The sequence below is a fragment of the Penicillium crustosum genome, assembly GCF_028827405.1.
Source record: "Penicillium crustosum strain IBT 35664 chromosome Unknown utg000002l_segment0_segment0, whole genome shotgun sequence".
In the NCBI taxonomy this organism is placed as follows: domain Eukaryota; kingdom Fungi; phylum Ascomycota; class Eurotiomycetes; order Eurotiales; family Aspergillaceae; genus Penicillium; species Penicillium crustosum.
Window position 1 is genome coordinate 2912620 of NW_026623123.1, and position 21095 is coordinate 2933714.

At 49.7% G+C, this 21095-nt stretch overlaps 8 protein-coding genes across 8 annotated transcripts; 4 read left to right on the forward strand and 4 right to left on the reverse strand.

The window, feature by feature from the left end:
- Positions 1–292: 292 nt before the first annotated feature.
- On the forward strand, positions 293–592 carry N7487_004608 (uncharacterized protein; the record flags this gene model as incomplete). Its single annotated transcript, XM_056872355.1, has 1 exon — positions 293–592. The coding sequence occupies one exon, from the start codon at positions 293–295 to the stop codon at positions 590–592; it is 300 nt and encodes a 99-aa protein (XP_056730075.1).
- Positions 593–904: 312 nt separating this feature from the next.
- On the reverse strand, positions 905–2755 carry N7487_004609 (alkaline phosphatase; the record flags this gene model as incomplete). Its single annotated transcript, XM_056872356.1, has 2 exons — positions 905–1185; positions 1237–2755. The coding sequence occupies 2 exons, from the start codon at positions 2753–2755 to the stop codon at positions 905–907; spliced, it is 1800 nt and encodes a 599-aa protein (XP_056730076.1).
- A 363-nt stretch (positions 2756–3118) lies between these two features.
- N7487_004610 (Mth938-like domain-containing protein) lies at positions 3119–3980 on the reverse strand (the record flags this gene model as incomplete). Its single annotated transcript, XM_056872357.1, has 2 exons — positions 3119–3321; positions 3437–3980. The coding sequence occupies 2 exons, from the start codon at positions 3978–3980 to the stop codon at positions 3119–3121; spliced, it is 747 nt and encodes a 248-aa protein (XP_056730077.1).
- A 795-nt stretch (positions 3981–4775) lies between these two features.
- On the reverse strand, positions 4776–7648 carry hmt1 (putative vacuolar ABC heavy metal transporter (Hmt1); the record flags this gene model as incomplete). Its single annotated transcript, XM_056872358.1, has 3 exons — positions 4776–6030; positions 6099–7252; positions 7307–7648. The coding sequence occupies 3 exons, from the start codon at positions 7646–7648 to the stop codon at positions 4776–4778; spliced, it is 2751 nt and encodes a 916-aa protein (XP_056730078.1).
- Positions 7649–9324: 1676 nt separating this feature from the next.
- On the forward strand, positions 9325–13432 carry N7487_004612 (WD repeat protein; the record flags this gene model as incomplete). Its single annotated transcript, XM_056872359.1, has 2 exons — positions 9325–9509; positions 9694–13432. The coding sequence occupies 2 exons, from the start codon at positions 9325–9327 to the stop codon at positions 13430–13432; spliced, it is 3924 nt and encodes a 1307-aa protein (XP_056730079.1).
- A 317-nt stretch (positions 13433–13749) lies between these two features.
- On the reverse strand, positions 13750–15711 carry N7487_004613 (uncharacterized protein; the record flags this gene model as incomplete). Its single annotated transcript, XM_056872360.1, has 2 exons — positions 13750–14742; positions 14803–15711. 2 exons carry the CDS (start codon positions 15709–15711, stop codon positions 13750–13752), a joined length of 1902 nt encoding a protein of 633 aa, XP_056730080.1.
- Positions 15712–15934: 223 nt separating this feature from the next.
- On the forward strand, positions 15935–17831 carry N7487_004614 (splicing factor cactin; the record flags this gene model as incomplete). The annotated part of the gene is made up of 5 exons (XM_056872361.1): positions 15935–16453; positions 16515–16976; positions 17034–17663; positions 17727–17759; positions 17814–17831. 5 exons carry the CDS (start codon positions 15935–15937, stop codon positions 17829–17831), a joined length of 1662 nt encoding a protein of 553 aa, XP_056730081.1.
- Positions 17832–19031: 1200 nt separating this feature from the next.
- N7487_004615 (uncharacterized protein) lies at positions 19032–20390 on the forward strand (the record flags this gene model as incomplete). Its single annotated transcript, XM_056872362.1, has 2 exons — positions 19032–19817; positions 19869–20390. The coding sequence occupies 2 exons, from the start codon at positions 19032–19034 to the stop codon at positions 20388–20390; spliced, it is 1308 nt and encodes a 435-aa protein (XP_056730082.1).
- Positions 20391–21095: the final 705 nt, after the last annotated feature.

Consider the following 21095-nt stretch of genomic DNA (forward strand, 5'->3'; position numbering starts at 1 on the left):
TCTTGCTTCTTTGTATACGGATTTCCAACTCAGTTTTTGGGACATGTTCTAACGCAAAGTTATCCAGCATCTCACTCAACCCACAAGTCTGATTTGCCATATCACAACCGAAGCCTTTTTACTAGCTAGTCTCAAACTACACAGCTCACTTGAGACTCACATCACAATCAACAATCCTTCCGAGAATCCACGGAGAGTGGATCCAACCAACAAGCTAAACAGGCATTCTACCTCGAACCGCACCAATATAGAGCAATCAACCTCGTGTATTATCGACGCAAGCTGGACCAACATGTGTTTATTTGTGGAGACCCACTATTCCAATTGCAAGCACACGTGCTTCGAGCTCTACATCTTTTGTCGCGAGACCCTCCTCCAACTAAACCGCATCAACGATCCGGACCAGCGTAGGGACTACGATTTGCCATTCGACCCTGATTGTCCTACCTGCCAGCCATACACAATTACAATGAGATCAGCCACCCTTCGTCCGGGTGTGGGTTATATGAGTGTCATCTCAGAGAGCAATATCGTGCACCAGATGATGGATTTGGTGGAGGACTGCCCTGATTGTAAAGCGAAAGCATTGTGATTTCAATTTGTGCTTTGGGAGGTAAGGGTGTTTGGTGATGAGGTGACATGTAACTATGCAATTGTATTGAAGACGATTTTACTGTGTGATCTTGAAGTCCAAGGAGGGAATAGCACTCATAATACCAATGTGTGTTTGACAAGATCAGTGTCAGCTGTACACGGATGTTCGAGGAAATGAGATATCAGATTGCATATAAGTATGTATGATGATGGTGATGATGATGACAATGATGAAACCCCGAAATATCCACAGTGCTGCTTAATACAGAAATCCAACAGAATAGGAAAAATGCCAAGTGGTGGCTGTCGTTTAGTGTGCAGCACCACATCCACAATCATCGGCAGATCGCTTCCTGAAGTCTCCATGGTAAGTGTCTAGTCCCTCGGTATGGAAGTTCAAGCCAAGGCGATCACCCATCCAATCGTATGATTGTGAGATTCCAGACTTGGTGTCCTGTAGCAACTTCGTGACGTTGTCGACATTGAGATCAAGATAGTCAGCAAGGAAGTCTCCCACGTCCGTGTTCTCGTTGTTGCCAACTAATGGCCAAGCGTGCTTGGTAGACGACGCGTAGATGTTGACGTCAACGGCTATAACGAAATTAGCATATTGTCATAGGTCACTGGTCGAGACTATCTTACCAGAATGTCCGTGAGTACTCCAACCGACCTGGGCGCGGCGGCTGATCATGTCCGCGAACACATATGCCGCAGTGACATCGGGGACTGGGTGGAGCAAGGTATCTAGTTCATGGTCTGTAGCATCATCAATGGCAAGCCCATCCTTAAGAGCTTGCCGGACCCAAGACTGTTTATCTGAATCCTTGGCGTCCTTGCCCGGCCCAGAAAGATATTCTTTTAGTTGAGCGGCAAGGTATTCGGCAGAGTGGCTTGCCTTATCCAGGACACTCGGAAGCCACAGATAGTCAGGGTAGGTCTTGTGCAGCTGGCGTGCTGCGGAAAGACCGCCGGTCTCGTGATCAGATGTGCTCACAATCACGCCAGGAGTGGAGTCATTCTCTAAGAACTCGAGCGCGGCAGCAAAGGCCTTGTCATATGCCAGTACCTCGTGAACCTGAGCGGCAGGATCATTGCCATGGCCGGCATGGTCGATGCGAGAGCCCTCGATCATGACAAAGAACCCTTGCTCGCTGTCCTCAGTGGCCTTGCTCAAGGCCTTCAAGGCAGTGCGAGTCATCTCCTCCAAAGAGGGATATGTCTCATTTTGAGTACGTCGATCAATCTCGAATGGGATATCCCCGCTAGCGAAGAGACCTAGCAGTGGTAAAGTGGCATTATCGCCGCCCTTAAGGCTATCGAAGCCCGCACGGTCATCAATATAACCAAACCCATTCTGAGCAGCAACCTTGACCAGATCGTGATCATCACCACGGCAGCTACCAGCCTGCGAGTTGGGCAAGAAATGGCACCGTCCACCGCCAAGAAGAAGATCTACTACCCGGCCGAGAGGGTGTTCTCCAACTTCTTGCGCGGCAATCAGATCTTCGTAGTTGCGCAGATTGGCATGGGAGGCGAAGCATGCTGGAGTCGCATCCGTCAAGCGAGTAGTCACAACCAGACCCGTCTTATAGCCAGCCAACGCAGCCGCCTCGAGCACAGTTCCACAAGGCGAGTGGTCGGGAAGCACCGAGATAGCAGAATTGTAGCTCTTGCGACCGCAAGAAAAAGCCGTCGCCCCAGCCGCAGAGTCTGTGACCAAGCTAGAGCTTGACCGTGTGCGCGAAGTCCCAATGTAGTGTTTATCCAACACCAGAATGTCGTCGAATGGCAGATCATGTGTGTATTGCCGGAAGCCTCGAGTCAGCGAGAGACTAGTAGGGCCCATGCCGTCAGAAACCATGAAGATCAGGTTCCGCTTGCCCGTCGGCTTGCCTCCAGGGCCCCAGGTTGTATTTGACGAATGATGGTCGTGAGGCTCCGCTGGCTTGTGTGGGTAGAGCACGGCCAACACAATTACCAAGATTGTTGCAATAAGGGCCCAGGAAAACACTCCAATTTCCCGCCAGGAAGGCCAGACTCGTCGCTTGCTTTGGGGGGCCGTTCGCTCGCCAGTTAGGAGGGCATAGTCCTCTTCATTTCGGATCGACGAGCCGTCATCGGAGGACAGGCGCGGAGGTAGGAGGGACTCTTCCCGCGCCATAGCTAACGTAAAGACAAAATCGGAAAAGAGAGAGGATATACAAGCTCGAAAACTTCGATTTGACCTTCCCTTGGAAGGTTGTGTTGACTCACGTGGACCCTGAACCCTGGGGGCGGAGGTGAGGAGATAAGGATAAGATAACAGGGCTCACATGATACATCCCAAGGTCACGTTCCTGCATCACAGCCCTACATAAGAGGTTGGGTAACATGTAACTATGCAACGGATAAGAACTACACCTGCCCTTTCGTGCAACCGAAGAATGTAAGGAGAAGAATTGTTTCATTTTGAATTGGCCTAAGCCATATATACTCAAATTGTCTATATAATACATGTCATTTCTCAAGCAAACCCTATTCATCCCTAGAGAGGTCTAGCCTTCCACCCAATAGGAATCATGGCAGCAGCTATCTCAGTAACACCACGCTCCGTAGCAAGCAGATTAAACTGCGCGGCCGCATTCCGGGTATCGAGGACATCTACTCGAATGCCCAACGAGTTGATGTGACGCTTAGTCTCAGGTGAGAGCGGGAAAATCGAGCCACCAAGACCAAGAATGAGCATATCTGTGGTGGAACTGTTAGCAAATCGATGTGTGACTTTGCGGTCAAGCCCAAGTATGTCAAAAGCACATATCTGGGACCAAAAAAAAACACAACCAAAAGGCAGGAGCCAACATACCAGGCTTTGGCCAGACAAGATTCAACAACCCCCAGACCGACTCATCAAGCTCAAACTGCCCTTTAGCATTGAGCATAGCATCCTTAGCGACACGGTCGCTCTCCGCGCCCTCGACAGCCTTCCACGGCCGCCACGCAAATGCCTCACCGCCGACCAGCAACAACCCATCACCGTTGGTGAGTTTGAAGCCATTGTTAAGATGGAACCCGGAATCGAGGCATGCATCAATGGCCGTCGTTGGCGCAGGGATGTTGCCCAGTACGTTCAACGCATCAAAATTGGTTTGGGTGTCTTCTTTGGACTCCGGGCCGCGGTCGTGGCTGACTGGTTTGTGTGCATGCGAGCGAGAAATCATGCGGGTTGGACGGACGGGTGAGCTATAGTTTCGGCGTGTTGAGGGTATTTCGGTGTTGGGATTTGAGACGAGACATGGTGCTGTGGTTGCTGATGGGATTTGGCAGAATCGAGTCAAATTCGAGGTGCGAGGGGTGTTGATCAGAGAGGTGCGCAAGACGCGCAGGAGCTGTGGCGATGGTGAATGCATTGGTGCGATATGTTCGATAGAGGAGCTGGTTTAAGTTGGTTCTTGTATTATACAGCCTCCCGGTGATGTAGTGGCTCGGATGATTGGTCAGTGTCACGTGAAGTAAACCTTGGAAGCTTTCTTGCCCCGGGTCTTGGCGAAGAGAGCTAGCGGGCCCCGAGACATGGACATACATGGACCTACATATCAACACCCACTAACGCCTCTGCATGAGTCTAAAAGCGCGTATAAAAATATCGCACATTAACACATAGCAAGTATATGGGAAGAAGAAAGATTGCATATTCTAACGAAACCGAGAGTGGCTCCGTGTTGAATGAGCATCGACTTCAGTTGAAATCCTAGTCTATCAGATATAAAACCTGTTAAGCAATTGGGTACGCTCCACATTAATTGAATTCTTATATTAATATCGAGCCTAGCAATTAATCTATTTTGATTTTGCAGGAGTCCCAACCTTGACCCTCTGCGCTTGGATTCATATGAAACAAGGACAAGAGAGACGATAACATCGTGCGCGTCGTAGACCCAAAACGCCAACAAAAGCAGAGAGAAAAGGAAAGAAAGAAAACGATACCTGGAAGAACGACCGAACCGAAAAACGAGAAATGAGCAAGGAAAAAAGAGAGGCTGTCACCCCTCAAGATGAAACATCAAACTTGATCTCATGCTGCCTCCGATCATTACTGCCCCTGGGTACTTTTCTTGTAAGAATATGAAAAAGCGTATGCACATGTTGAAAGTTAAACAAGAGTCATTCCCTGTCCCTATTTTAGCGGTTCAGGCATTATTGATTTAGTTGTTTCGGCGGCCGACAACCTTGCGGTCTTCATCCGATTGACTGGAGCTGTCATCGCTGGTGGTTGCAGTGCGAATTCGCTCGGCCCGGTCTTGAAGAACCTGGGCTTCTGCTGCGGCCTTTTGGGCGCGGATCTGCTTGCGCCACATACTGGCATATCGACCCTTCAGAGCTAGAAGCTCTTCATGCGTGCCGCTTTCAGCCACTTGACCCTCTGACAAGACCAAGATGCGATCTGCGGTAGTGATGGTGCTGAGACGGTGAGCGATTACCAGCATGGTGCGACCTTGTGAAAGAGTAGAGAGCGCCCTCTGGATATGCTCCTCGGTATCTGTGTCTAGAGCTGCGGTTGCCTCATCTAAGAGAATGATGCGCGGGTTCTTAATGATGGTGCGGGCGATAGCCACACGTTGCTTCTCGCCGCCGCTAAGCCGTAGGCCACGTTCTCCAACCTTGGTGTTGTAGCCATCGGGGAAAGCAAGAATCTTGTCGTGAATGCTGGCGGCGCGGCAAGCTTCGTAAACATCTTCATCGGAAGCGTCTTGATTGGCGTACTTCAAGTTGTACATCAAAGTCTCGTTGAAAAGCACAGTATCCTGAGGGACCACGCCAATGTGCTGTCGGACTGAATCGATCGTGATATCCTGTACATCATGCCCGTCGATACGGATACGTCCATTCCCGGAGTTGTAGAACCTGAACAAGAGGCGGAAGACAGTGGACTTACCTCCGCCAGACTCACCAACCAAAGCGGTGGTGGTTCCCGGCTGGCAGTGGAAGGTAAGGCCGTTCAACGCGGGTTTGCGCGCATCGTAAGCAAACTCAACATCCTCGAACTTAATGTCACCATTGCACGTAGCCAATGGGGTGGCACTGGGGCTATCGACCACAGTAGGCTGCTCACGGAACAGTTCTAGTAGGCGTTCGGCATTAATCAATGCGGATTGGATAGATCGATAGAAAGTGCCAAAGAAATTTAGCGGACCCTGGAGTTGGACCATATAGGCCAGTAGAGACACGAACTTGCCCACAGGGCGCTGGCCAGTAGCGACCTGGTATGCACAAATGAAGCACATTACCAATAAACCCATCATAAACACGGTGTTTTGACAGGTGTTCAACAGTGTTAGAGAGAACAACACGTGATACTCGGCCTTCTGGAAGTCACGCACGGCGCCCCGGTACCGGTTGAATTCGTACTGTTCGGCGTTGAAGTATTTCACCGTCTCATATGAGACCATAGAGTCGTTCCTAGAAAGAGCATAAGTTAGTCCTATATATATCTCGAATGTATAATGAATAGCCTCGTTCTAACTTACTTGACGGCATCTTCTTGTCGCGAGGCATTGACCATCTGTCTTCTGATCTCTGCTCGCCACTGGGCCATGCGAATAGTGACATAGAGATAACCAAATGTGGAGATCCCGACAGCTAGAGCGTAGTAGGCATCGAATGCAACCATGAAAAACACAATCGCAATCACAAGATCGACAAGCATCGGCACTACCTGAAAGGTGACCTGCTCAAGGAAAGTATTGATCGAACTGCCCTTGCTCAAGGCGGACAGGACCTCGCCAGTCTTTTTTCCGAGATGGAAGTCTAAGCTGAGACTGTGAACGTGCTCAAACGCAGCGGTGGAGAGCTCCATGTAAGAATACTGGCTCACGGGAATCCAGAGGCTAGAGCGCAGAGAGCTGAGTAAGCCCTGGCTGCCCTGCAACCATCGGTACACCACATATAGGCAAATTTGCAGCCATGGCACTTGGAAGTCCTCACCGTCATCCCTGGTAAGGGCACCGGTAATAACTCCGATTTGGTAGGGTACCAAGACGTTAACGACTCGCTGGCAGATGAGGAGTCCAAAACAGAAGGTGACAACTAGTTGCAGCCGGCGGGATTTGGACGGCCACAGGTATGGGAAAAATAGCGAGTACCCGCTCAAGTACTCCCACCAGCTAGTGGAAGGAATAGTTGTCGGACGCACCCAAGGATCGGTGGGTTTAGTTTCGGGCCGAGGAGCTCCATTCGTCGAGCCATATGAGTGACCATTGGCAGTTCCGTTCCCATGTCCATTCCCATTGCCGTTTTCTACACCAGCAGAATCCAAAAGTCCCGTGGCTTCTGTGGCTCCATTCGCCCGTTGGCTTGTCTTCCCGTGGCTCTTCATATTGAACGATTGACAGGCGTAGAGAAGAGCCAGTGCAAACAAAATAAGAATGCGTACACTATTCGACCCCACTTCCAGGGACTCCCAAAATGTAATGCTTCTGCGGACCCGGCCCCCTTCTGGGTCTCCAACGATTGGCTCGTGGTGAACCGAGGTATAGATCGAGAGGGAGGTGCTAACAATAACCATTTCGATGGGGATGGCGACCGACCAACAGACAAATTGGGCGATAGTAGGCGAGGGAGATGTGTCTAGCATTGCCATGAGCAGCACTGCGTAGACGAAAAACGAGCCGACGACGTAGATCTGTGATAAAAGTGTCAATGTCGAGAACCACCAAACCATCGGAATAGAACCTACCACAAAGGACTGTCCTCGCCACCAGTTCTCTGACCTGGCCACCATGACATGTATGATATAGATAATTGCATCCGCAAGGAAGGTCAGGAGAATGGCCACGGAGAGCAAATTGAAAACTCGTTTGACGTTCCGCGAGAACTGGGATTTGTAGGCGGGTACATTTCGAGTTCGCTGAGGGAGTGGCCGCCCTCCAGGGCCGAAATATTGAGATTCATGCTTGCTAGCTTTCTTTGCAGTGATGGTAGTATTAGCCACGAAGGCCACGACAAAGAGGATAAGAAGAAAGATTGGGTAAGAGGTGCGCAAGTATTCCAGCAGCTCAAGGGCTGCGTGGGGATCCATTGCCCACTAAATATCCCAGAAATGAGTGTGGTTCAAACAAGGTCCATGACAAGAGTCCCTTGAAAGAAGAGTAGGAAAGGGAGGGTTCGGATCGGAAAGGACAGGACGGGTATGGCGAAGATCGACGCGAGTAATGGGAACTTCCAAGGTTGGGATGGCGGAGAAACAACAGGTTTTCCACGTGGAAAAGCTTTTAAAAGAAAAAAAGAAAAGAAAGAAAAGAAAGTAAATTATGGAGATTTTGAGAAGTAGAAGCAAAACATAGAAAGGAAAAAGGAAAGAAAAATAAATAAATAAATGCTTAAGACTTTTTCCTTATTATTTTCCTTTTGGGGGCGTGTGTTTTTTGCCCTCTACTGTCTTCCCCTTCTTCCCTTAAGATTTGAATAGAGAAGAAAAAAATGTTGAATCTTTTTGTTAAAAAAAAGAAGTTATACAAAACCAAAGAAAAGGAGGCAAAGAAAGGGAAATATCAGGAATATATAAACATAAAAAGGTCTAAACGGCCTAAAGTGTCTAAAATGACGGTGTGTGGATTGTTGCTGCAGCTAAAGCAAAAATGGGGATCCACTAGTATCACTCGATGCCTAAAGCTTCCATATTATATATATAAAAATATATCTCTTCTTTCTCCGAATTCTCCTGTAGGGCTTTGTTTGCTAGTTTAGAAGGGCCCTGACATGAATTGATCAATCTAGACCTTTTGTGCCCGATGGTCAAAGTTCAAATCGACCTAGAAGATAAACAGGGGGGAAGGAGGGAGGATAAAAGGATCGTCGATCTATCGATCGAGAACAATCCACGCATATAATGACTTCATCAGGTTACTCCAAAAAAATTAAAATCCAAAAGGAAATATTAGCATGACAAGATCATCTGAGCCCAGTCATTATGGCAATGAAATCTAAATTGTTTTTCCTTTTCTCCGTGAAAGTGTGACCTTCAACTTAGATTGGTCTAAACTTCCCGTTGATGTATGTGATTAGCTGAATGTCTCATATTTTTGCCTCTTTTTTAGTCATTCCAGTGGCACTCCAAGAGGCGCAGTTCAAGCAATTGGCCACTGATCATGAGTGTTCGTATATGATGTACGTACAGATGTACGTAAATGTACGCACATTTGTCTATAATGTCATAGTCTCCGGTCTATGAATAATTTATGGATATCTCTAGGGCATATGCTTCATGTGTTGCGTGTCCCGAACCTCCGGTTGAGGTAAGACAAATCAAAATCACATTCTTCCAAGGTGGTTTGATAGATAGTACTATCTTGTATATAGGTATTTTGGTCTTTGGACACGTTCACTCCGGAGAAATTCCTTCGTAAAAATCACATTCCAATCTGATCCCTCTCATGTGTTGTCTTCTAGACCGCTCCTAATATGTGTTCAGGCCCGATGGCTTTCAAGAGGTGAAAGGTGCATTTTGAGAAATATGACATAAATTATAAGAAACGAAAGGAGTACAACTACCTGACTGGTGCCTTATATGTGAGGTATAACAACGTTGGATAGTGATGTTATATATATAATGTTCAAATCTTGGACGGTAAGGCATGGATCGGTGCCTCAGGGATCTTTCCCTCACCGCTTGCATCTCGACGATCTCCAACTCTCCGCATCTTTCTCCCTCCAATTCGGTGGTCGTGTGCCATAATGGAGACCTGGCTATAAACCATGTCGGACCTCTCAGGTTCGCGATCTCCGGTCCCTCCCCCTCCTCCCCCTCCGCCACAGAAGTACTCAAATCGTGCCGCCAATGCCCTTGCTAGATTCGCCCAACCTTTCTTCTTGGGCTCAAGACCACCTAGTCCCCAAAGCAGTCGTGCGGATGGCCCCCGGTCGATCAGATCCAAATCACTGTAAGTGCTGCAGCTTTCTCACACCGCTCTGATACCCCTACCTCCCTGCTTTACTCGGTTTCCATATTTCCATCTTTGTTTTCAACGCAGTGACCACCCCCCACCATTTGGTCGGAGCTAGATCGGGGAATTGCATTTGAACCAATTGAATCTTCAGTTTTCTAATCATCATCCTTCTGTAAAGACCAGGAGAATCGCAGACTGTGACCCACAAGACAGGCATAGCAATCTCGGCTTTGGACATTTCGCCAGAGCGGACACATGCGGTTATCGCAGGCAAGGAGATTCTCAAAACTATCCAGGTCTCCCCAGACCGCTCGTCAGAGGAATTCAATATTCGCAATGCAGTCATTAGCTATGCATCCACCCACCACGACGTGGGCGTTTCGATGCCACACAAGGACCAATTGAATGTGAAGGACGTAAAATGGTCACATGGGAACTATGACCGGATAATCGCAACTGCAGTCGCAAATGGTCGCATTGTGGTTTACGACCTCCAGCGGCCTGGTCTCCAATTATGTCGTTTCCATGGTCACAATCGCCAGGTGCACAGGCTTGCCTTCAACCCTCATCTTCCTTCTTGGCTCCTATCTGGCAGTCAAGATGGTACAATTCGGATGTGGGATCTGCGATCTGCCTCTGCAAATCGGGGAACTTCCACGTGCCCTAGCAAACATTCGTATCAGGGTAACAGCGATGCCATCCGAGACGTCCGGTGGTCGCCTAATGATGGGGTTATATTTGCGACTGCTTCAGACAGCGGCGCGATCCAGATGTGGGATTATCGAAAGGTTAACGCCCCACTGATGAGAATCGCCGCCCATGATCGCCCATGCTATGCAGTCGACTGGCACCCTGACGGAAAGCATATTGTTAGTGGTGGCACGGATCGCCAAGTAAAGGTCTGGGACTTTTCTTCATCTGCAGAGCGGCGGCAGAAACCTGCATTCCAGTTCCGGACGCCCCAGGCGGTCACAAATGTTCGATGGAGGCCTCCTTCTTGGGTTGGTGAGTCTCCTGCCTCGGGAGAATGGCAATCATCTCAAGTTGTCACGTCCTACGACAAAGAAGACCCACGCGTTCACCTTTGGGATCTCCGTCGCCCGCATGTTCCATTCCGCGAGTTCGATCGGTACGATGTACCCGCATCGGATCTGCTCTGGCGCTCCAAGGATCTTTTGTGGACGGTTGGCGAGGCCGGTGCCTTTACCCAGACTGATGTTCGGTATGCGCCAACTGTGGTCAACCGCCGACCGATGTGTTCTGTGGCCTGGAGTCCTCATGGCGAGTTTGTTGCGTTTAGTCAACAACGACCCAGGCGGCGTCCTCTGGGAGTCAATGCCGCAGAATTTCTACGGGCCGACGAAGATGACTACAGCACTGGCGAGAGATCACTAAGCCATAGCCCTGCAGATGACATCTTTGACGAAGCCGCTTTGGCCACTTCCCTTCGGAATCGGCATACCAAATCGACCGCGATTCGAGCATCCAAGTCTTTGGGCAGTACTCCCCCGGGAGCAGTGGATTTCATACCCGTGCTCCCTCTAGAACAAGCATTGGCCAAACTCGCAACCCCAATACCTAGTCAGGCAGGGATCATTACAAGTATTCCGGGTGCTACAAACGACTCGGCAGTCTTTCGGTATTTGGCAAGCCACTATACACCGTTGTTCGATGAGCATAGTGAATATAGAACGCAGACAGACGTCCTAAACACTTTGATTGAATCACTGGACCACAACGCTGAATGTGCAGATGAGGTATCCCTGGCCAGATTGGCTCAGACTTGGAGAATTGTCAAATTCGCTATTCTCGAAGAACTTCAACGTAGAGCTAGAGATCATCCAGCAAAAGGTGGTCTGAAAGACAGGTCATCCAAGGATGGAGGGTTGATAGACAGGTCACGACCTGATGATGGTCGACAGGACAGAGTCAAGAGCCGGTTGTTCAAAGGGGTCATGGAGGCGGTCCCCGAGGCTGAGAGCTCGTCGAATATGACCACCCCTATTGCACGGCCATTACCTGATTCCCCGAAAGACTCCTGGTCGAGTACTGATTCCCAAATCCCCTCGTTGAGCGATGGGGCCATCGACCTTGACCCTCTCCCGCCGTCAGTCTTGAGTGACCACAACGGTTGGGGTATGTCGGATGGTATACCCTTGCCGCGTGGGCGACTATCATCAACCGATGATACTCATTCATCGAAGTATCTATGGGATCCCACACAAGAAGACTTGGACATGGAACAACGGTCTGCGCCTCGGGCAATTGCCGGCAAAGCAGATTGGCGCCGTCGCGGTCACTCAGACTTCCCTCAGGAAAATTCCGAGGATGACTATGACCAAAAGCTGGAGGATAAACGTGCAGCGATTCGTGACTACAAGCAATTTCCTAAGAAACCCTTGACTCTTGAATCGCCAATGGAATCTAACCGGCCTCCCCGTTCCGACCGTTATAGTCGGCATGATTCTTCGGAGAGTTTTCCCATGTTCTCTACATCTACCGACAGTTCACACCCCTCCAAGTCTATTGGTGCGTCTTACTCGTCTACTGGAAACCTTGACGCATCTAAGTCTCTTGATGCTGGACAATCTACCTCGGCACTGAGAAGAGGATCAATTTTAGCCTCTACACGGGAGGAATCCGAGGATGAGATCTTTGACCATGTCGTCTCAGAGACTGATCGACTTCATCTGGAGCGGCCGTCGAGCCCTCCCCCTTTGATCACAGAATCAACACCCCTTGACAGACAGCAGCAAACTTTCCAACCAGATGATACACCCTACCTCCGCACCACGCCTTATTCAACAATGGACGGTATCCCTCGAGTGCAGATCCCGCTCACGCCAGACGGAACAGACTTGAAACCGTGGGGTATTGAGGCGATTCTGAAAGAATCAGTCCGGTATTACCACAGCAGTAGCAGCTTAGTCGATATTCAGGCTGCCGCTCATCTTCTCCAGAAGCTGCACGTTCTTTTCCGGGACTGCGAACAAATTCTCCCGTACGAGGAGTGCGAAATGGTCTTCAAAACCTACAATGAGCACCTGATTCGGCACTCGATGGACCTTGAAGCAGCGGAGCTCCGCCTATTTTGTGTATCAACATATCCTGCCGTCTATGAATACGCCCAGACAGATTCATTCATCAACGTCTACTGCTACACGTGTCAACGACCCTTTGAAAATCCCACCCAAGACAATAGCCGCTGTCATCGCTGTAGCACACCTCAAGCACCATGCTCTATTTGCGTGAGCCTTGATCCACCCCCAGAATGGGTTTCAGAGCAGCAAAATCCGTCAATCACTTCATCAACCCTCCCAAGTCCTGACCCGGACTCCGAGACCACTTCAAACCATTCCTCACAGTCCTCAGTTCCCACTGAACCCCTCCCAGAGTCGGAGGTCGAGATGCTCGAGCCCTTCACTGCACCTCAGCTCAAAGGCTCCGCCCTCTGGACTTGGTGCCAAGGCTGCGGCCACGGCGGCCATCTAGCCTGCATCAAAACCTGGCTCGGCGACATCTCAACCAGTGAAGGCGGCTGTGCGACCGCCGGCTGCTCGCATGACTGTGGGCCTGGCCCACGTCGTGAAATAAACCGCCAAGCCCTGCAGGCGGAGTCCAAGCGTCGCGATTCTGCTAGTCGCTCCGCCGGTGTCGGGCTCGTCAAGCGTGATCCCTGGACTAAGGGTGAAAGTAAGGCCGTCGAGAAAGTCCGCGGCATGCTGGGTGTCGCTGGCGTCGCCGCTGCCACTGGTGGCAGTGGTGCTGGCCCGATCACTTCGACAAGCAACACTTCCTCTCCGGTGCCGGTCTCACCCGGCGCCATGTCGCCTAAGAGGGTGCGACTTGTTACCCCAAATGAGCAAGAGAAGGAAAGTGTTGCCTCGGCTCGCACGGGTCCTTCTTTGAGGGACTGAGCGTGAGTCTTGCGTAATGCTCAACCTGTACTACTATTAGCGCGTGATTTTGCTTTTACGTCTCCCCTTCACTTTCTTGTCTTCTTTTTTTTATTATTTGATTCCCCAATCGCGATACTTTCAATGAATCAATCCATGCATAACACGTATTCAAGCACATGTGTATGGTGTACAGCCCTGGAGTGGCGGGCGTTTCTCCATATGTAGTCATCGCATACTGGATAGGATGTATCGTACGCACATAGTAATTTCCGTAAGATCGCTTGGAAAGTTATTTAGACACATTCTTAAAACATTAAATCCCCATTCACCTTAGTCTAGAACCTCCGCTTCTTCTTTGCAGGAGCTTTTCCCTTAGCCTCAAGCGACCTCTTCAGTTCCTCGCGCTTCCGGTCAGCCCGCTGATCTTCAGTCTCCGGCTCTGCAAGTGGAGCAGAAGGGACCTTCTTCGCTGCTGGTGTGGGCAATGGAGACTCCTCCTTTTTAAAAGCTTGTCTGTCAACCTTCGGTTTAGCAGGTGTGGTTTTCTCAGGTGACCTGACCACCGTGTCAGATGTAGGTAGCGGAGACTTGTCTCGAGCTGGTTCGGAGACTTTGGCTTTAGCTTTGCCACCTATCATGCCAAGTTTCCCGGTACGTTTAGCCCTGGCTGCTGGTGGCTGTGTCGACGATGTGGGACGATGATCTTTGTCGATCCTTTCTTCCTCTTCTGGTGACTGTGAAGGTCCCTGGGGTTCTGGAGACTCACGGGGTTGTGCTGGAGGGGAAGGGGATGGAGAAGGAGAGGGCTCTTTTGCTTGCTTTTTCTTGCCGCCTATCATGCCCAATCCGCCCTTTGGCCTTTTTGGTGCCTCTCGAACTGGCGCCGGAGGAGAAGGGGCTGGAGAGGGAGATGGCGAGGGCCGGCGGTCCGCCTCTTTCTTGTTTTTGCCGCCAATTTTACCCAATCCACCCTTTGTTACTTTCGGCACCTCTCGGGCTTGTGCCGGAGGAGAAGGGGGTGGAGAGGGCTGACGTTCTGTTTCTTTTTTGTTCCTGCCGCCAATACTACCCAGTCCACCCTTTGTTACTTTCGGTGCCTCTCGAGCTTTTGGCTGCGGCGCAGAGAGCTCTGGTGACCTTGAAACGCTGGGAATGCGTTTTTGACGCTGTGCCGGTTCAGGCTCGGAGTCGGAGTCTGATGCTGTGGCTTCGTCTTCCTCTGAAGGCATTACTGGTGGAACAGGACTTTCCTTTCTGGGTTTTTGCTTTGGTGGCGATATTTTGCCTTTTTCATGTTGAGGTTTTAGTCTGGGAGGGGTTTCTTGTCGCTAGATGAACAGGGTTAAGCTATACTTGTTATCTGTGATTAGGAATAAGTCATAGCATACCTGAAACTCATCGACATCACTGCTTGCCGTTGAGTCCCCTCCTTCATCGATGTGCTTGGTCTCAATCAGCTCTTCTCTGTCTTTGTCCTTGGGACTTTTCTCTTCAATGGGAGGGGATTCTCTCGCGCTAGTTCCAGAGCGCCTCTCAAGTTGATGCCACCATTCAGCTTGTGACAGGGTGAAGGTATCCAAATTACGAGAATCACCGGATTCCGAGATTTCCTGCAGTAAATTGGTGGCCAATCCCGCCCCATGTGATACTCCTGTCTCAGCAAGCCAGGTCTGTTCATCAAACTGCGCAATACCCTTAACAAATTTAGCAGCCTCAGACCGCGTAATAGCTTTGCGAGACGCACGCGATCCTGCGGCGCTAGGAAACACAGATCCTAGGTCCACACCAAGTGTTTCAATTTTGTCAAACAACTTGCTAAGTACGTAGTCTTTCTGCTTGATTTGATTCAAGAGCAGATGTTGGCGGGACTCCCACTCCGCTTCCTCCCTCAGCAGCGGAATCAATAGATTAGTAGTCAAGGATGACAGGGGCTCCTTCGATAACCTCAAAGACCACTGAAGAGGCCTCAATGGGGAAGGAAGCTTGGTTGTTGTCGTGATTTCAAGCGAGTCGGTTTGCGTTCCACTGCTTAGGATTGCGCTTTCATTGCCCTTTTGTAAAGCTTCTCCAATTTTCTCCAGGAGCACATTGAGCTGTTCTAGGTCTTCTCCAGGATCGATCGTTGTGGCATCTTCCTCTGCTCTCCTGGTGATAGCTTTATGGGGCAGCCGCTCTGACCAGATATAGGTGAGGTCCGTTAGGTGGATCTCATAGGCTTGTCGGGTCCAGGTATACTGGAAGAGTAAGGGAGGCAACCCCTGCTGGGACAAGTGAAGACGCTGCCATCTCGAAGGCATAATTTGAGCGACTTGTTGATTTACAATGCGGAGTCTCAAGGTTGGGAAGTTCCAAAGTTGTCTCATATAGCTGCCTGGAGCCATAAGGGAAGGTTTGCCGCCCGCTTGACTTTCCCGCTGATCTCCCGAACTTCTAAACTTCGCTTTCGACATCCAAGTTACATATGTTCGGATCGCATACGTTTTAATTCTTACTCCTCGTTATATCCTTACAGTGTTCACCATGTCTGCGCGATTTCCAGACCGGTCAGACTCAAAGCGCAGTAGGTCGCGATCGCCATCCTCGTGGCGTCAGCCCCAGAAACACCCTCGTCGGGACGACGGAGAATGGCGCGACCGACAAGACTCGGATCGCAGATGGAACAATGAGAGATCGGGTCCTTCGCAGCAGCCTCGCAACATGCGCGATCAAGTGCGGCTCAACTTGATCCAGGAAGACCAGCAAGAGCGCGAGTGGGTCGCGCAGGAGGATCTGTTCGTGCTGAAGCAGGCCAAAAAGAAGGCAGAGATTCGAGTCAAGGAAGGGCGCGCAAAGCCTATCGACTGGCTGACGGTTACTCTCCGCATAATCGATCCTACGCGAGATCCCTTGGATGACGAAATAGCAGACTCCGATCTGGATGTCGTGGACCCGGACGGTGTTTTTGAGGGACTATCGCAGACCCAACTACAGGACTTGGAGAAGGATATTGATACATTTGTTAACCTTGAGACAAACGCGAAGAACCGTGAATTCTGGCAGGTAATGTTCTCCCACTCTGCTGTCTACCGGACACTCCTGTTGACCACCGTCCACCCTACAGACCATGAAAGTCATCTGCCGAGATCGTCAAAAGACCATTACACCCGAGGGTCGCGCGCTGAATTCCGTGGCTGCCGACATCAACAAACTACTAAGCCCAAAAACCTACGAGCAGCTTCAAAATCTCGAAGTACAAGTGAAACGGAAGTTGAACTCGAACGAGCCGATCGATACGGATTACTGGGAAGAGCTGCTGCGCAGTCTGACTGTGTGGAAGGCCAGGGCAAGTCTGAAAAATGTTTATCAAGCTATTATCGATGAGCGTGTTCGCGAGCTGCGGAGACAGCAAAGACAGGAAGCTGAATCAATTCGGGAAAAGCTAGCGCCTCTTGCTCCAATTGTCTCTGGTGATATAACAAGTTCTGCCGAGTTTGAAGGCCTGGATCCGGATCCATTGCTCCAGCTTCGCCCGGAGGACAAAGGCTTGGAAATCATGGACGAGTCCGCATTCCTTAATCAAGTGGTAGGTTTTCGAGCTTCCTCTCATTTATTCCAATCCACATGCTAATAAACCGCACAGGCCCGCGAACGCCAGAAAATTATCCGCATGGGGTTTGTCCCACTACGGCACCGAACTGCAGAGAAGTCATCTGCAGTAGTATCGAATCCGACATCTACCAACGCCCCCGCGGCCTCCGTATCCACACGGTTCTCGTCCATCCCGAACGAAGACTTCTCGCAAGCGACCAAAGCGTTATATGAAAGAGAGCTCGCCAAGGGTGTCAGTGAGAATGAGGAAATATTTACGGGCGAAGAGGCCGTGAGCACTAGCTCACAACCTCAATGGGCCGGTAAACATCGGCCTCGAAAGCCACGGTACTTCAACCGAGTCCAAATGGGTTACGAATGGAACAAATACAATCAAACCCATTACGACCATGACAACCCCCCACCCAAGGTTGTACAAGGTTACAAATTCAACATCTTCTACCCCGACTTGATTGACAAGACCAAAGCGCCGACTTACCGGATTGAGCGTGAGAACGGTCGGAAGCGTGGCGAGTCATCGGCTGAAGCGGGTGAGGAAGACACCTGTCTCATTCGGTTCATGGCTGGACCTCCGTACGAAGACCTTGCGTTCCGCATTGTCGACAAAGAATGGGATTATAGTGCCAAACGCGAGAGGGGCTTCAAGAGTACATTTGACAAGGTATGTCGTGCTACTAAACGATTCACCCCCTGTTTCTCAACTGACGTAATCATTTCCTTTAAGGGAATCCTTCAACTTCATTTCCAGTTCAAACGGGTAAGTCGCTTTCTTTTGGGATTTTACAAAGATAATACTAACCGGTTGTCTCAGATCTATTACCGGAAGTAACACCTGCGCAACCAACGATTTCCACATGGGCGCCATATCGAGATGGAGAGAGTGGATTATGATAGTGCATGCAGGGAGTTGTTTGGGGGCTGTATTTTCCAGTGACTTGATACCCAGTGAATCAGACCAAACCTGGATGATTGGACTGGAAAAATTTCCCCCAAAGTTTTCGCAGAATAAGCCGGACTTGATATATGGAGATATCAGATGCTTGATCAACATCCTCGAGCTAAATTTGACGACCTCACCACTTTTCCCCCCCATTATGACCGTCTCTTAGGGGGAAGCCAAAAAGGACCTCCTCACTCGCCTTGACCATAACTAGCGTATCGACTCCATATGTCTCCATGTCTCTTTTTTTTCTATTATTTTTCTATTACCAGGGTACTCGCAACACGGGGGACGTTGGGTGTCCTTTGGGTGGCACTATCCCGGCCTGCAGGAGCAGGATGTATTCCTGACTTCCGGCTGGTTGGATGCAGGTTATGAAAAAAAAAAAAAAAAGAAAGAAACAATTGGACTAGACAAAAAAAGTAAGAAGATGGCACTTGCAGTTGACTTCCAGAAGGGCCGGAATGAAGCCGGTCTAGATGAATGGCGACTTGTGTCCTGCAGGTTCCCATTCCCATTTGAATTTGACTATCCCCTTCTGGCTCTGGGAGGCCTAATCCATTCGTTCTAGTCGCATGTAGCATGTAGTATGTAGCACCAGATCCAACCACTTATGACTTCCCGGTCATTGGTCATTGTCTGTACTATGAATCTCCGTTGCACGACTTGAGCATTCAAGGCGTTTTTAGAAATACGGAATAGGTCTATTTTTTTTCTATAATACAAGAAAAAGAATTAATTACCTTAGGTCCAGACCGTCTTTTGTCCGAATTGCATCTATGAGGTTATTTACAGGGAGAGAAGAATATGATGTGTTGGCATGGGATCTTAGAAATTATACAGCTCCAAATCGTTGAGCACACACATGTCCTTTGAGGCTGCACTCTCGTCCGTTTTTGTCTCCTTCTTATTCTTATCCTTATTATCTCTCCATCCCCCCTCTTCCTCTTGCTCTTCCAAGAGTTAGGTTTGCCTTCTCATATCCTCATTTTCCCACAACGTTCATGCTTCTCTTCTATTTCCCTTTCTACTCTTTTCTCACCCAACCCATCAAGTCACTCCCACAGCCGGAAGTTGCCTTATCCAAACATGGATTTCTCATTCCATTCACAAAATTTCGACAGGGCGCAGATTTCAGGCCAAGGAGATTCGAAACCCGGTCTCTTGTCACAACCAGAAGCGCCATATCAGCCCGGTCTATCTGACTGGGCAAGATGGAGATCCCAGCCAGCTCCCATGCCTCCTCACCAATATCAAGGTTACAGCTTTCCTCGTGTTGCTGACGATGAGCCATACGGCTTGGATCCGTTGCCTCAGGAGCTCCTCGGAGATCCAAACGCATATATTGATGTCTACCGCTCGCATGTCACCCCCACCATGGCTGGCGCACCCTCAGAGGTATTGGGCCCCCAGGATGGAGAGGGTCACTCAGATTGGCCACTTTTGCAATCCTCCCCTGCCTTCAAAGCCCAGTCATACAACTATCCTCAGTTGGAGTCTCTTCAGCCACCTCCAGACTCCCCACCATCGCCACTTTCTGAGGTCTCCTCCTACCACTCCCCTCATTCACTCGCTGCTTCGAGTCCGGGAATGACGGCTCAGACAGCAGACCGTCTCTCTCCCCGCTCAAGCACTGGTGAAAATAACCAGGAGCGCCAGGGTCACCCTCCTTACTCTGTTCTCATCTACCAGGCCTTGAAGGAAGCTCCGGGAAACAAGCTTCAACTCCAAAACATTTACTCCTGGTTCGAAGCAAATACAGACAAGGGAGGGGACCCGAGCGCAAAGGGATGGCAAAACAGTATCCGCCATAATCTCTCAATGAACGCGGTAACTCTCACTTTCCATGCTTCATTCTTTCAGTTCCCGCAATACGTTTGACACAATGTCTGCTATATTTGATATCAATACTAACCTGGAGTCTAGGGATTCGAGGCAGTGAAGGAAGAAGTTGGTCCAGGCAAAAGGGCAGTGAGCTTCTGGAGGCTGACACCGGAAGCCATCCGCAGCGGTGGCATTCAATCAACTACCCGCTACCGCAAGCTTCAACACCAAAAGAAAGGAGTGAGCTCAGGCCATCGCGGGGCCACACGTCAGCAGTCGGAGTCCAAGGGGGTCCACGCCACGAAGGTCGTCAAATCACGCAGTGCGAGCAGCCCACATAACGAGCGCACCGAAGCATATCATCGGCGGCAAGTGATAGGCACGAACCCTAGCTTCGGACATGAATACGGCCCCACGAGCCTTCCAGCGATGCAAAGATACATGCAGCACCCCATAGGCCCTGTTGTCGGATGCACATCGATGATACCAGGCAATAATACGATCTTCATGGATACCATGGAACCAGGACCAGCATTTGACGCGGGACATACCCATGATTGGTACACTACAGAGTCGGGCTTCAACAGGGTCCACAACCCACTCGAAAGTCCCAGTCGATCATGAGCTTAAGTCTTGAAAAAAAAAAAAAAATAAGCCACAAAAAAAGGGAGGGGGAGGTGTGGTGGAAGGGACAGGACAAGATTCAGCGACGAACTCGGACGTTCTCTCCCGATTTCGTTATTTTTGCGTCCTTTTTTTTTCTTCCTGAGAATTTTCTGGCCATTGGTGGAGACCAATGTTGGCCATTGAGCACACTAGAGGAATGGCGTTATTTGAAGTGCTCATTTATTTGCCATTTGAATTCAGAATGTATTTGGCGGGCGTTCCACAAAGTGAGCCTCATGGCGAAGGAGATCTATCGGATTTTTTTTAATCTACTTTGCTTTTTCTGCTAATTTCTTTTGCTATTTTTCTTGCTATTTTTTTCCTCTGTTTTTCAGTCGTTCTGGCATGAGCAACGCATATTTTCTTTTCAAGTGTACCATAACTTAGTAGTGCTTGTGAGTATGAATCCGCATCTGATCGAGATCTATCACAAAGGCAGAGATGTAAATCATCCTTATCTGTCACGTTCGTCAATGGATCTTCAATGAGGTGCTTGGGTGTAGGCATGTATCTCGTGTAGCATTGCTTCTCTTGAGTCTCGCATGCTCTCTAGCTCAGTACAAGTGTACATCGTCGGTAATTTTGGGCATGAACAATGCCAAGAAATGAAAATATTCACACCTCTACTATCTACGCCCTGGGGTTTCGTATCGGATAAACATA